This window comes from Gobio gobio, assembly GCF_949357685.1.
Source record: "Gobio gobio genome assembly, chromosome: 24".
Lineage (NCBI taxonomy): Eukaryota > Metazoa > Chordata > Actinopteri > Cypriniformes > Gobionidae > Gobio > Gobio gobio.
The window spans coordinates 3,860,923-3,877,386 of record NC_137120.1 but is presented as its reverse complement, the minus strand read 5'-3'; the positions used below and the strand labels follow the sequence as shown (position 1 = coordinate 3,877,386).

Below are 16,464 nucleotides of genomic sequence, written 5' to 3'. Positions count from 1 at the left end.
TTTCTTGTTTGTGATCTGTTTGAACCATTTGCGATTGATATTTGCTCCAAGCTCCCAAAAAATGAGGTGAAATATTTTTTTCTTCCAAATATAAAAAATCATGCCATAGAAGGTTAAATGTTGAAGGTATGGTATATAATATATGAAATATGGTATATAAAAACATCTGAACTCGTGGTCTGCCGGTAGACCCCCCCCCCCCAACCCCCCCTATTATACATGTGATTTAATGGCATTTGAGTCAAATGAACCATGTGATGTTTTTTCCTTTTAATTTTATCTGTTCAAACATCAGTGTGTCTGGTTTGATCTGCTGGTTGATAAACAGCGTCTGCAGGATGTTTTTCGTCTCTGTGTGTGTCAGGAGTTTGTGGGTGAAGCGTTTCTTCACCCACAAGCGTTTCTGATAAGAAAGCGTTTCTCACAATCTTCCACACCACACAACCCTTAAGAAAAAGAAGTATACTAAAGTAATGTTCCAGTATATTTTTAAGTGTACTTCATGTAGTAAGTATATTAATATTAATGTACCAGTAGTTTACTTTTAAGTGTACTATTTTAATACTTATTGGATCTAAATTGGCCCACTTTGAGTATATAAAAGTATATGTTTAAGTGTACTATAAGTGTAACAGTAGCAAACTTTAAGTGCACATCTACGTTTCTCATTAAATTAATAATTAATTAATAATTAATTATAATTTGTTACATTTATATAGTGCTTTTCTAGGCACTCAAAGCGCTTTACATTTAGAAGGGGGGAATCTCCTCAACCACCACCAATGTGCAGCACCACCTGGATGATATGAAGGCAGCCATGTTGCACCAGAACGCCCACCACACACCAGCACTATATATATATATATATATGGGGATGATTAGGAGGCCATGATGGATGGGGGCCAATGGGCAAATTTGGCCAGGATGGGGCTACAGGGTGATATGGCTGCTCAATCTTTTGTACTGAATCTTTACTACAAGTGAACTTATGAGTGTACTAGTAGTTTATAGGGGTGGGCATCGCCAGAGACTCACGATATGCTGAGTTTTGAAATAATATTAAAGGGGACATATTATGCCCCTTTTCACAAGATGTAATATAAATCTCTGGTGTCCTCAGAATGTTTTGGTGAAGATTCAGCTTAAATACCCCTAGATCAGTGTCCTGGAGTACCACCAGCCCTGCACAGTGTGTATGTCTCCCTCATCTATCACACCTGATTCAACTCATGAGCTCATTAGTAGAGACTGCAAGACCTGAAATGGGTGTGTCAGATATAGGACACATACAAAACGTGTCGGGCTGGTGGAACTCCAGGACAGGTTTGAGAACGACTGCCCTAGATCATTTATTATAGCTTGTCAAATTTGCCCCTATTTGGGTGTGAGCAAAAACTTGCAGTTTTTGTGTGTCCCTTTAAATGCAAATGAGTTGCTGCTTTTCGCCCCCTTCCAGAAGAGCGCAGATCCTTTACACGAGCTTCAGATACAACAACAACAAAAAAACTCACTCTAAAATGACAGAAATAACCAGTTGTGCAGTGCAGCCGTACATGTTTGAACCGGAGTTGAACACAGATGAGAGACTCAGTAAGACCTGCACCTGGACGTTTCTGAATGGTTAGTGGATACAAATCCAGCGTTGAACTGACCACATTCCCTTCAAAAATACTTGTATGTTCGTACATCGGTACATCAACAACAGAACATTAGTAATGTGCTTTTGACCGCAGACATTGTAATACTCGAGCGATGATACAGCGAGTAAGTGGAAATGGCGTCTTTGTGCTTCTCACTCAGGGGCGTGTCTATTCTAAAAGGGCCAATCATCAACAGTCATGGGCGGAGCTTCCCTACTCTTACATATGAGGGGGAAATCTGGAACAGCCTGTTCTGAGAGATTGATAATGATTGATAGGGATTATAAAACAAAGTAGTAGGTGGATTTTTACCATTATAGGCTGGTTATTTACACACATTGTGGACACACATCTGTGTTCAAACACCTTATAAAAGTGAATCTTGCATAATATGTCCCCTTTAATACAGCCATTATGAATGTGGGCAGTGCCACGGTAGGCAAGTGATGTTACCAGTGTTCACAACACCGACTATCACAGCAAGCCTATTGTGTTGTGTAATGAACGAGTGCGCTGACAGTGTAGATATGCCATAATATAGATGCTTCTGTGATTGTAATTGCAAGTGAAGTTCTGTTGCATTGCAGTGTGCAGCTCGTGTGTGTGTGTGTGTGTGTGTGAGTGTGTGTGTGTGTGTGTGTGTGGACATGTTTTTGTGAAATATCAGGACGCAAATGTGTATAATGACATGGGTATGACATAGGTATTACAAAAAGAGGGTGAAATATGAGGACGTTACCCATTTCCTCACGTTTCAAAATGCTTATAAATCATACAGGATGAGGTTTTTTTCACAGAAAGTAAACTGCACAGTCTCCTGTGATGGGTAGGTTTAGGGGCTGGGGCAGTGTAAGGGGATAGAAAATACGGTTTGTACGGTATAAAAACCATTACGCCTATGGAATGTCCTCACATTTCACAAAAAGAAACGTGTGTGTGTGTGTGTGTGTGTGTGTGTGTGTGGACTGGTAATCCTTACGTTATGGGGACAAAATGTCCCCACAAAGATAGCAATATCCGAAATCCTCATCCTTGTGGGGACATTTTTAGGTCCCCATGAGGAAAACATCTTATAAATCAGACTAAGTGATGTTTTTTGAAAATGTAAAATTGCAGAATGTCTCCTGTGAGGGCTAGGTTTAGGGGCAGGGGCAGTGCAGGGGGATAGAATATACGGTATGTACGGTATAAAAACCATTACGCCTATGGAAAGTCCCCATAAAACATGAAAACCCAACATATGTGTGTTTGTGTGTGTGTGTGTGTGTGTGTGAGAGAGAGTGATGCGCTGTTTGTGACATTAAAGGGCCAGAATTCATTTGAAAACGTAAGATCAGCAAAAGCTTGTTGATTTCCGTGATGTTAAAGGTGTGTGTGTGTGTGTGTGTGTGTGTGTGTGTGTGTGTGTGTGTGTGTGTGTGTGTGTGTGTGTGTGTGTGTGTGTGTGTGTGTGTGTGTGTGTGTGTGTGTGTGTGTGTGTGTGTGAGCGAGAGTGATACGCTGTTTGTGACATTAAAGTCTGAAAGTAATATTTCAAATGATTATTATTATGAAATAAAGTGAGGCCATCAACAGTCAAATAAGAGTCACAGGTCAGAGGTCAGATATGATTGACAGCTCACAGCACACCAGTAGATCCAGATATCTAATCCAATATTTCACTCTTCTGATATTAGTTTTCATTCAGGGCCAGAATTCATTTGAAAACGTAAGATCAGCAAAAGCTTGTTGATTTCCGTGATGTTAAAGGAGACGGATGTGTGAGTGGAAACTAACTGAGGTTGGGGGAGGATACACACACAACCAGATAAATATCACAGTTCAGTGTTTCAGATCAATCTGAGGCGTTCAGACATTTTAAGAGTCACTATCGTGGGCTTTTCAGTGAACCGATGAAGAAAATGTTCCTCAAATTACTTTTGCTCTGTCTGTGTCTTCTGGATGGTGAGTTTTAAATGTGTTTTTATGGCTTCAGTTGTTTCTGTTCTGTATCATGTGATAAATTACTGGTTAAATGAGTTGGAGAAGATTAACATTCACTGTTAGTGTGAGCGACGGTGGCTGTACTGAAGCGCACGACTCAGGAAATAACTCAAAGAACAGTCTTTAATCTCATAATCCACACAATACACAGGAGAATCATGGGGAGAAACACAAGCACATAACGTAGACGATACCGTACAATGAACTGAACAGAACTCAGGGTTTAAATAACAGGGACATCATTGGAAGAACAGAAACAGGTCTGGGATTAATGAACTAATGATAGACAGGGTTCGTACAGGTGCTGGAAATCATTGAAAACGCTTGAGCTTTAATTTTAAAGTTTTCAAGGTTTGGAAAGTGCTTGTATTTTGGATAAAGTGCTTAAAACTGCTTGAAATTTTAATGGTTTGCTTTTATAATAATTTGTATGTGACAATAGTTCGCTTTTAAAATAAAATTAGTCAGAAAAGGCCTAAATGGCTTTCTCATGAAACACTCATTCTGCTCGAGCCTCTCTTGCCGCTCTGATTCTGTGCGAGTGACGCTACAGATGAACAGACAACATGACGGGCGGTCGCCGCTTCAATGATTGTTGGCTTGAAAAAAGATAAGAAACAAATTATGGTTGAAACGAGGACCAAAGTCTGCAAAAAGAACATTCAGCTTTTCACCATGAGGGAGTCGGCGCTTTCGAGACACGTAAAAGGTAAGAATTTTCATGACACTTTAAGTTTGTTTAAGCTAGCTTACAAATCATAGTCAGCTTTTGGGAGGGATGTAAAATGTGTTTATTTAGCCGACAGTCAATGAAGAGAGTAAATGTCATTGAATGTTGATGATCTGGACCTGGTGCCAAAAAAGAAAAAGATGTGATTTAGCCGCTCATGAACAGATGAAGCTCATGCATGAACACTAGGAATCACACATGAACTGTGCAGTTGCTGTTCTGTCTCTGTGAGCTCCACCGCATACGATAGCTTTATTGGTTTTGTTCTGCGCTCGTACACAGAGAGTTTGCCTAACCTAAGCGCAGTGAAGTATGATTTGATGATGATATTATTATATCCATTTAAAAGTGCATCTTAAGTAGTAAGAGACTCGTGAAGGACACCAGCTGGACAGACACAGAATTACACCTAAACTAACAAATTATGTTTAATATATTATTTAATTAGTAATTAATATTACATAAAGCATATTTAAGAATAGCAATATATCATTTAAATAAATAAAACTACTCATATGTAGTTGGTACAGGCAAGGGTTAAAAAAAGAAAGAGAAAAAAATGGAGGTAACATCTTTCTCTTCAAAAACCTCTTATTCATCAGTCACAACTGTCTGAACCCCAGATGTATAAAATAGAATTTGATTTGATTGGATCTTACTGATAATTGGCAATCAAATTGATTTTAAAAATAAACTTTGTTTATAACATTTGTGTTATTATTTAGGGAAGAAGCATGAAGATCTGATGAGAAGACTTCAGCATTGGGGGATTTTTTCAGCCCAAGTGAAGCATCAAGCAGCATCTTATTTCACTTGCTTTCTTATTTTGTTCTTTTTTGTTCACTTTGTATCTTGTTTAGTTCCTTTATGACATTGCAGAGGTTTATATTTCATGTTATATCAAGTGTACATCTTGAAATAAATATCTCTATGTTCTGTATCACTCTGTGTTGTGTTTGTTTCCTTTCTCTTGAGAAGATAACTGAGCCTTTAAATCTCCTTTGTAAAGCTTTATGAGGCATAAATAGTCCACACTTTAGATGAGCTCACAAAAATAGTTCACTGACAACTACTAAATGTTTCATAACTACCTGAATTAATCATGAATTACAGCAGGAATACATGATAGTAAAGCATTTATTAACACACTGAGTAACTGTTACTATAAGTAGGGGGTAATGTACATCTAGCCGGTTGTTATCGCAGAATAAACCCTGACAGAGTGATCAGGACCCTGGCGCGAAGCGGATTGTGTTAGTTCAATTGTGTTAGTACAATACACAAAACCACAACGTATCCTTTTCACTACACAAAATAACTGTTTCATCTTTATAAATGTTTCGTTCACAGTAACTGCCTTTAATTAAGCTCTTACTATCAAACTTTTGATTTGCATCTCTTCTCGTTCAGTTTAATACATTTGTCTGTTATTTAATCCAAATGATCTTAAAGGTTAATCAATGAATCATTTGGTACACCTATAGATTTCTTTAGATATTGATTCTATAGAAATAGTTTTTACTTTGTTTGCAATTTCCAATATGGATAACCATATGTAATTATTGTAATTAATTCATTATTTTTATATTATAAGCAATTTATTTTAGATTATAACTACTATGTTCAAAGTGTGTGTGTGTGTGTGTGTGTATGTTTTTGTGGTTTACAAGGACTTTTGACCTGATTACGCACCAGCATTACGGGGACATTTGGGTTTAAGGACAGGGACCATGTCCTCATAATTCCGGCATAATTCCGGTCCTCATAATGTCCTCATGGATGTCATTTACTATGTCCCAGAAGCACCCTCTCCAATTTTGGCGCGATGTCCTTACATACCACAAAACCCTGAAATTTTACTATACACAGTGTATCCCTGATTTCGAGAGTGCGCCCCTGGAGCCCGGTCCCGGTATAACACCTGCGTCATCAAACATTTGCATAATACACACAAGTGTAAGTTTTGAGGCCTCTGATTGGACAGATCGGTACTGGTAGGCGGGAAATCGCAAAAACAAGATGGCGCCGGTGGGCGGAGCTTCATTCCGCTTCAGCATAAAGGCCTGTTCACACTGGGATGATTTTTGCGCGCGTTTATCGCCGACGTTTAACGCCTCGTGACTAAACAAAGGGCGCCAATGTGAGTGTGCACACCGACGCGCAAAACGCGTTTTTTATTTTGATGCAGCGCGTTAAACACTGGCCGACCAATAAGATCGGCGCTTTTGTTCATGGGCCTGGAGCTGCTGAAGTGACAGTAAAACACGACTTGGTGGCGCTCAATCACAAAACGGTCTTGCCGAGCACGCATTGATCCGACGAAGAAGAAGATGAGCTTACCATTTAGCAAAAAGTGTGTATGAATGGCATAATATATCTATGGTTTTGGCAAGCACATAAATACTGTCTCTCTTCTTCTTCTGTGTGACAAGCGAGTGTCAGAAGCGCAAAGTCCGCAGCACCACCTTGTGTACCGGTAGCGCATCTACTGAATGTTCACGTTCACTCTGCGCATCGCCAGTGGAAATCGCTTGGGTGTGAAATCTCAAGACGCGCCGAAAAACGTCACGAAAAACGCTGGCGATAAGCGCGCACGATATTCTTCCCGGTGTGTACATGCCTTAAGTCTGTATAATAAGCAACATAATGCAAAATACTAATTATTTAAGTATTTTTGCAAGTAATATTAATTGTGAATTAAATATATGGTAAAATCCTGTTTATATTATAATAAGTTTGGTGTAGTCAGAGGTGTATGGGTCAAGTTAATTTCCTGTTTGGATCGGACATGAGAACAGAAGACGTCTGTGGACCTGATGAAGACAACTGTTATTTGAAAGGTAAGTTATAATACTGTTTAATAATGTTGTAATGCTTCTCTAATAGCCTGTGGGTCCGTTTGGCTTATTTGTGCATGTCCTGTTAGCTCTTCCCAGCTCGTTTTACAGTTAGAAAGCAGCTAGCGCGTGATGCTAACGGTGCTAGCACACTTATAGAGGGTATGCACGTGACGTCACCTTTAGCTGGAGTGACTGCGGTTACGCCACATTGAGTGGAAAAACGACTGAGAGGCAGCATTTGTTTACAGCGTGAATGCCGCAAAAAACACACAAAACAAGGCCAGATGTCAGAGGGGGGGGGGGGGGGCTTTGTCCACGGACCCCATGGACATCCCTGTGCCCCCCTCCGGACCTGACTTGATAATAGCGTGTAATTTTCGCACTCAAACCACTGCCCAGGCAGTGCACTGGCCCTCAGGATCCACTGCTTTTAGAGGGAAAAGCTGCCCAACACTGCTGATCTAGGATCTGTAATCCACTGTAAGAAATTGTAATAATAGCATCTTATTAGCGAAAAAGATTTGGCAAAAGAACCCGTGCGTTTCTGAATTTGCACTCGTCAAATGATTAAATTTCCAATGTGTTTCCCCTTCGGTGAGTAATGTAGCCAATCACAGACATGTTTATTGATTTCTAAAAACGCAATGGCCAATCACAGGTGTTGAAGTTAGAATCCACTCACCGCTCGAGTTGTTGTCCAGTTCTGCACACGCTCTAATCCTCTCTTATAAAGTGTAGACATGTAAATAAGAGATTCATTTTGCCGTCAGCTTCACTGATTAATACACTCACCTAAAGGATTATTAGGAACACCTGTTCAATTTCTCATTAATACAATTATCTAATCAACCATTCACATGGCAGTTGCTTCAATGCATTTAGTGGTGTGGTCCTGGTCAAGAAAATCTTCTGAACTCCAAACTGACTGTCAGAATGAGAAAGAAAGGTGATTTAAGCAATTTTGAGCGTGGCATGGTTGTTGGTGCCAGACGGGCCGGTCTAAGTTTTTCACAATCTGCTCAGTTACTGGGATTTTCACATACAACCATTTCTAGGGTTTACAAAGAATGTAGTGAAAAGGGAAAAACATCCGGTATGCGGCCAGAGGCGTAGCAAGCTTTTCAAAAGTGTGGGGGATGGATGTGGTTTGTTTGTTAACAATAAAAATGATGAATACAATGACAGAAGGGTACAAAAGGTATAACATACAAGATATATAATATATATTATACATACCTCTGCTTTTTTTAACCACAGTGTTCGGTTGGGTTCTGATGGCTAGTCACATCAGTTTTTTGCTATTCTATTCTTAGGCGACGGGGACAGAAAGATGTTGAGAAAAAAAAATGCTATTTTTTTATTTTACTTAAAAGACTTGTAAAACCTTACTTAAACTTAAAACTTTACTTTAAAAAACCATGTACACATTCCTAGTGTATAGTATAATATAAAATAAATATATATAAAGATTTACACTGGCAGCTCAAAGCTGTACAGCAGCATTTAAGTATGAAATTTAATGAATAAATGTAAAAATTAAACACTACATAGACTACACTATAAAATAAATTGATTCTTATTAAGGCTACTGTATTAATGTTTTTCAGTCAAGAGCAGAGAGTGCTTTTCTATGTCTTTTGTAGTTTTATTAACATTTAAGTCAATGGCTACCATCAGCTGTCGGTGTTCAACAGAGGAAATGAATACAGGTTTGGAACAATGGTAAATGGTAAATGGTAAATGGACTGCATTTATATAGCGCTTTTAACAGACCTACGGCCATCCAAAGCGCTTTACATTTGCCTCACATTCACCCATTCACACACTCATTCACACACCAACGACGGTGTCAGCCATGCAAGGCGCCATCCAGCTCGTCGGGAGCAGCTGGGGTTAGGTGTCTTGCTCATGGACACCTCAGCACTTGCTCAGGTGGAACCGGGGATCGAACCACCAACCTCCCGGTTTGTAGACAACCTACATGAACCACTGAGCCACTGCCGCCACAATATTAGAGTAAATAATGACAGTTCCCCTTCGAGGGAACTCGCACTGCGTCGTCGAGTGACAACACTCTGGGAACGCCCACAGCGTTACGCATCTGAAGTATGAATGAAATCAAGCCAATCTGATTGGTGGTGCGTCGTGACGTAGTAGATGACGGCATACCCGGAAGATACAAATGGAAGCTGATGCAAACACATACCAGCTTTTTTGCTCTTCAGCGAAGCGCTCTATGTTGAATTGTCTGTCTATTTGGTGTTGTTTTGTCTATATATATAGAAAAAAGATGGCTAGTGGGCAACAGTTTAAAAGTGTGCACCCGTGTCCGCGATTCCTTTCGGGCACGGACACACACCTTTATTGTGTGCAATGTCTGGGCGTGCAGCACGCTAGGGCGGCTCTGTAGTGAATGTGATAAGCTGCCGCTCAGGGTATTGCGCTCACGGCTGGTCGTGTTCGATGAGGCCGGCCAAGCCCGCGAGCCCCAGGGATCTGGGCCCGCTGTTGCTGAGGCACAGCGGCGCCGTAGATCATGGGGCTCGCAGCGGGACCTCGCGACAGGATATGGGAATGCTGAGCTTGTCATTCGGTAAGATGGCGCCGCCGTGCTCGGTCGCCGTTCAGGTCGCTCCGCTAATACTTTGCTTTTATTTATTATTCTACTCTCTTTTACTCTCTATTTTTTCCAACGGATCATCTGCTTTGATCTGTTACGACAGCAAAACACTTCTGGAAATTGGTTACCGCTACACTGACCTGTTTCAGGACACTTTCTCCAATCTTCCATCTGATATTCGCCGGGACGCCGAGTTGAACAATGGCCACTCGAGTCGACGGCGAAGATTCAAAAAACACCGCGGGAAACGCGCTGGGATCCGCAACAGACTGAGAAAAAGAGCATTCAGTCCTCCTCTCCCGAGCATTTTGCTCGCAAATGTCCAATCCTTGGAGAATAAGATGGACGATCTTAGAGCCAGGATAAGTTTTCAACGGGACATGAGAGACTGCAACATCTATTGTCTGTCCGAAACATGGCTCACGCCAGCGGTCCCGGATACAGCCGTGACGCCGTCCGAGAACTTCTCTGTTTTTCGGATGGACAGAACAGCCGAGGCCGGGAAATCTAAAGGCGGTGGAGTGTGTTTCATGATAAACAAGAAATGGTGCGATCCTAGGAACATCTCCATTCTTTCGCGATCCTGCTCGCCTCACTTGGAACATTTAACTCTCATGTGCCGGCCTTTCTACCTGCCGAGGGAGTTTTCCTCGGTCATCGCCACTGCTGTTTATATTCCACCACAGGCAGACACGGGGCTGGCTCTATCTGCCCTCCATGATGTGACCAGCGGCTTCATAAACAAACACCCCGACGCTGCTTTCATCGTCGCGGGTGATTTTAACAAAGCTAACCTAAAGAAAGTATTGCCAAACTTTCACCAGCATGTCTCCTGTCCCACACGAGGAGCAAACACACTGGATCATTGCTACTCTCCGTTTAAGAACGCCTACAAAGCTCGTTCACAGCCAGCTTTTGGCAAATCGGACCATGCCGCCATTTTCCTCACACCGGAATATAAACAAAGGCTCGTTCAAGAGCCCCCGGTGAGGAGGGAAGTCAAACGCTGGTCATCCCATTCAGAGATCACGCTACAGGCAGCTCTTGATGACGTCGACTGGGACATGTTCCGCGCGAGTTCTGAAGACGTCAGCGAGTTCACAGAAGTGGCGCTCTGCTTTATCAACACACTGACAGAGCAAGCCACACAAACAATAACTATAACGTCCTTCCCTAATCAGAAACCGTGGGTGGACAGTTCAATCCGCACTGCAGTTAACACGCGCACTATCGCGTACAATGCCGGTCTCCAAACGGGGGATATGAGGGAGTACAAAGCTTCATGTTACGCCCTCCGGCGCGCCGTTAAAGCCGCAAAACTCCGCTATAAAGACCGAGTGGAATCTCATTTCCAACTCAACGACTCCCGGCGGATGTGGCAGGGACTGAGGACCATCTGTGCTTTTGGAACTAAATCCTCTGCAGAGGTGAGAGCTGATCCGTTGCTGGTGAACGAGTTAAACTCTTTCTACGCTCGCTTTGATGGTAATCGCGGCAGCGCGACTCCGGCGAGTGACGCGTCAGAGAGAGTCCCTCAGAGCAGCAACGGTCACGTGATCTCTGTCTCGGAGGACGAGGTTCGGAGGGCACTCAAACGTGTGGATGTCAGGAAAGCTGCTGGGCCGGATGGTATTTCAGGTCGTGTTCTGCGGTCCTGTGCTGATCAGCTCGCAGGGCTCTTTACATCCATATTTAACGAGTCCCTTGCTACATCTGTTGTCCCCACCTCCTTCAAACGATCCTCCATCATCCCTGTACCTAAGATCAGTAAACCCTCTTGCCTAAATGACTATCGTCCAGTGGCTCTCACATCTTTAGTCATGAAGGTCTTTGAGAGACTCATTAAAAACAACATTTGCTCCTCCATTCCTGACACTTTGGACCCTCTTCAGTTTGCCTATCGTCCCAATAGATCGACTGAAGATGCCATTTCTCACGTCCTTCACTCCTGCCTCACTCACATCGACAGCAAAAGTGGGAACTATGTCAGGCTGCTATTTATTGACTATAGCTCAGCCTTTAACACCATAGTTCCCATTAAGCTAACACACAAACTCCTGGATCTAGGCCTGAATTCTTCTCTCTGCCTCTGGATTGAAGATTTCCTCACTGGCAGACCCCAGGCGGTGAGAGTAGGCCAGTTCACCTCCACCTCCATCACCCTGAGTGTTGGAGCTCCACAGGGCTGTGTGCTGAGTCCCCTGCTCTACTCTCTCTACACCCATGACTGTTTGTCCACACACAGCTCCACCTCGATCATCAAGTTTGCTGATGATACTGTTGTCCTGGGTCTCATCTCCAACAACAATGAGACGGCATACTTGGACGAAGTGGAGCAACTGACATCATGGTGCCAGGACAACTGTCTCTCTCTGAATGTTAACAAGACCAAAGAACTGATTGTGGACTTCAGGAAGAGACAGCATCGGTCATACTCCCCTCTCATGATCAGCGGGACACCGGTAGAGAGAGTGAGCAGCTTCAAATACCTGGGTGTGAACATCTCCGAGGATCTGACCTGGACTACACACATCCAGACACAGGTGAAAAAAGCCAGGCAAAGACTGTACCACCTGCGCCAGCTGAGGAAATTCAGGGTTTCACCAGCCATCCTGAAAACTTTCTATCGAGGGGCGATAGAAAGTGTCCTGACTCAGTGCATCACAGCGTGGTACGGGAACAGCACCAGTCACGATTCCAAAGCCCTGCAAAGAGTGGTGCGCTTATCCGAGCGCATCTCAGGCTCAGCTCTCCCGTCTCTGCAGGACATCTACACCAAACGCTGCAGAGGTAGAGCTACTAAAATCATCAGAGACATTAATCACCCTGCAAACTCTCACTTCACCCTGCTGCCATCTGGTAAGCGCTTCCGTAGCCTGATGGCAAAGACTGAAAGACTCAGGAGGAGTTTCTTCCCCCAGGCCATCAGACTCCTGAACTCAGTCACGTGACTTCACTTCACCCCGCACACGCATAAACATCCAGTTTAAACATTAACATCCACATACTGCCATTGCACTGCACTTTACTTTCCTATTGTTACTGCGTAACAACCTGTAATAAACCTTGCACATTATACTTCTTTATATATACATATATATATATATATATATTTATGTTAACCACTTATTTCTAAGTCTACAGTTTATCTCACTTATCATATCCACTTATTTTTTTTTATATTTTTATATTTTAATTTTTATATTTTTATTTTTATCTTATTTCCTATTTTTATCTTTTACTTGATTTATTTATAATTCTACTTATGTTAATACTTTTTATTCTAATATTATTCTATTTCTATTTTAATTTCTTGTAACTGTTATTTGCACTGTCCATGGAGCGGACCTGTTTACATTTCACTGCCAGTTGTATATTGTGTATATAACTGTGTATGTGACAAATAAAACTCTTGAATCTTGAATCTTGAGGCACTTTCCCTATCCTCGTCCGAGGATTCCGATGTTCTCCCACCCCGTGCGGAAGCCCGCAAAGCGGCTTCTTCCCGCGGGGCGGAGAACCCGATGTTTCAGCTATCTGGCTCCGAGGAGTCAGATGTGCTGAGCGTCGAGGCGGGTGATGTGGAGCCTGAGCCATCGCTTCACGCACCCGCTCCAGAGGAGCTAGTGGAGGTTTTGACCCGCGCCGTGGCCAAGTTAAACATTGACTGGCCACAGGAAGAACCAGAAATCCAGCCGCCCAGTAAGCTGGATGAACGGTTCTTCAGGCGCAGGCCTCAACCTCCACGCCGGGGTCTGCCTTTTTTTCTTGGGATAAACCCTATTCAGCCTTCGTCCCTCAAGGCCCCGGTACTACCCACCAAGCCATCCCGCGATACATCAGCGCTGGTGGGTAGGGCTTATATGGCGGCTGGGCGGGCTGGTAGCTGTCTGCACACCATGGCGGTACTGCAGGCCTACCAGGCCGACCTCCTCAAGGAGCTCGACGAGGGCGAGGGCCCGTCTCTGGACGATGTCCTCGAACTCAGGAAAGCCACCGACTTGTCTCTCCGCATCGCCAAGGAGACGGCCCGTTCCATCGGCCGCTCCATGGTTGATATGGTGTGTGAGGAGAGGCATCTCTGGTTAAATCTGTCGGGGATGAAGGAGAGAGAGAAACACTTTCTCCTGGATTCCCCGATTTCACCTTCTGGACTTTTCGGCGGCGCAGTTAACACGGTCGTCGAGAGGTTCCAGGAGGTGAAGAAACAGTCGGCGGCTTTCCAGCAGTATCTCCCTCGTCGGTCCAGCTCCTCGGGGAAGGCTGTCTCAAAGGGACAGCCTCGGCCGTCTGCTAGCTCCTGGCACCGGCAGGTGCAAAAAGAGAGCGTTGCTTCTCGCGCCCCTCCTGAGGGAGCCTGGCAAAAGAGGCGGCGCTCTCGTGGTAAGCCTTCCGAGCCTAAGGTCGATCTGAGGACCGTCCTTCAGGCAAAGAAGGCTTCCAACAAGCGGTCCTAGCTCCCAGCTGCCGCTGAGAGCTGTCCCCCCCGGGGCGGAGCGACCGAGGTCGTTTTCCCCCCGGAGCTCTCGGGAGATCAGTGCTGTGTTCCCACCGTCACAGACGCTTCAGGTAGGTAGGACTTGCGACTGGACAGTAAACGTGTGCACCCACCGAAAATCGTTCTCGACTTCTCCCTGCCGGTCAACCGCTTAAGGAGGTCGGGAACGAGTCTCGATTAACACCCGATGCCAGCCTCGAGAGCTGGTTCCCTTAGTAGATTATCTTGGCGCATGGTTATGCCTTCCGAGTGTGTCTACATGGGTCCTGCAGGCTGTAGAGCTGGGTTACAGACTTCAGTTCGGTTCTCCTACCCCGAGGTTCAACGGGGTGGTCCGGACTGTGGTCGGCCCAGAGCAGGTTCGGGTTATGGAACAAGAAGTACAAGACCTGTTAGCCAAGGAAGCCATAGAACGGGTTCCTTTGGCAGACAGGGACTCCGGGTTCTACAGCCGGTACTTCATAGTTCCCAAGAAGGATGGTGGGTTGCGTCCGATAATAGATCTCAGGCTCCTGAATCAGTCTCTAAGGGAGATTCAGGTTCAGGATGCTAACAATTCCAGCCATCGTGAGTCAGATCCAGTCCGAGGACTGGTTCGTCACGATAGATCTAAAGGACGCATACTTCCAGATTTCCATCCTTCCAACTCACAGGAAGTTCCTGAGGTTCGCTGAGGTTCGGGGGCGAAGCGTACCAATATCGGGTTCTTCCCTTCGGCCTGGCACTCTCCCCTCGCACCTTCACCAAGTGTATGGATGCAGCACTGGCTCCGCTGAGACTCCAGGGCATCCGTATACTCAATTACATCGACGACTGGCTCATTTTGGCCAGGTCGCGCGAGATGGTGGTTCGGCATCGAGATGTCGTTCTGGCCCACATAAGGTGCTTGGGGCTGAGACTCTACACGAAGAAGAGCGTGCTGACGCCCTCCCAGCGGACTACGTTCCTGGGAGTCGTATGGGACTCCACGTCGATGCGGGCACATATGTCCCCCGCGCGCATGGAGTCCATACTGGCGATGGTCTCCAGAGTGAAGCCAGGCCGCAGCCTCACTGTGAAGCAGTTTCAGAGACTGCTGTGGCTCATGGCAGCAGTGTCCAACGTGATACCTTTTGGCCTGCTGCACATGAGACCCCTACAGTGGTGGCTGAGGGCCAAGGGGTTTACCCCGCGGGGAAATCTGTTTCGTATGATCAGGGTAACGCGCAAATGCCTTCGTTCCCTCGTCATATGGCGGAAACCTTGGTTCCTGTCCCAAGGACCAGTGCTGGGAGCATCATGTTGCCGGAGAGCCGTTTCAACAGATGCTTCCCTCACTGGCTGGGGCACAGTCATGGAAGGCCGCTTTGCGAGAGGTCTGTGGGAGACCCGGCATTCTTCATGGCACATCAACTGCCTGGAGATGCTGGCAGTCTACAAAGCTCTGAGGAGCTTTTTCCTGGACCTCCGCGGCCACCATGTCCTGATACGCTCAGACAACACCTCGGTTGACGCGTATCTCAATAACCAGGGGGGTTTGAGGTCGCGCCATCTGTGCAAACTGGCGCATCAAATCCTCCTGTGGTCCCAGGGGAAGTTATCATCTCTCAGGGCGATGTACATTCCCGGGGACCAAAATCAGGGAGCAGACGTCCTGTCGAGGCAGGGGCTGAGGCCCGGGGAGTGGCGACTCCACCCAGAGGCGGTGGAGGCCATGTGCGAGAGATTCAGCCCAGTGGAAGTGGACCTGTTCGCGTCTCGAGAGACGTCCCACTGTCCACTGTGGTTTTCTCTCAGGCATCCAGCTCCGTTAGGGCTGGACGCCATGATGCAGACGTGGCCGAGGCTTCGTCTGTAAGCATTTCCCCCGATCGCTCTGCTCCCGGGAGTTCTGGAGCGGGTCCGCCGGGAGGGCATCAGCCTGCTCTTAGTAGCACCCCGGTGGCCCACTCGAGTATGGTTCTCGGACATCATAGCTCTGCTAGACGGCTCTCCGTGGCGGATCCCTCTGAGGAGGGATCTGCTCTCTCAGGCAGGGGGCACAATATTTCACCCCCGGCCAGAGTTATGGAGCCTCTGGGTCTGGCCCCTGAGGGGGCTCGGTACCTAGAGGCGGGCCTGTCAGCAGAGGTGGTCGAGACCTTACTCAGCTCCAGGGCTCCTTCTACCAGGAG

General features: G+C 45.3%; 1 protein-coding gene across 1 annotated transcript in view; it reads left to right on the top strand.

Moving 5' to 3' along the window:
• The first annotated feature begins 3,469 nt into the window (after positions 1–3,469).
• LOC307120422 (contactin-4-like) overlaps positions 3,470–16,464 on the top strand; it is a 61,296-nt gene continuing 48,301 nt past the window's right edge. Inside the window, exon 1 of the mRNA XM_079807451.1 lies at positions 3,470–3,584. Coding sequence (XP_079663577.1) covers positions 3,533–3,584 — 52 coding nt within the window. The 5' untranslated portion in view covers positions 3,470–3,532. The remainder of the gene's footprint in view (positions 3,585–16,464) is intronic.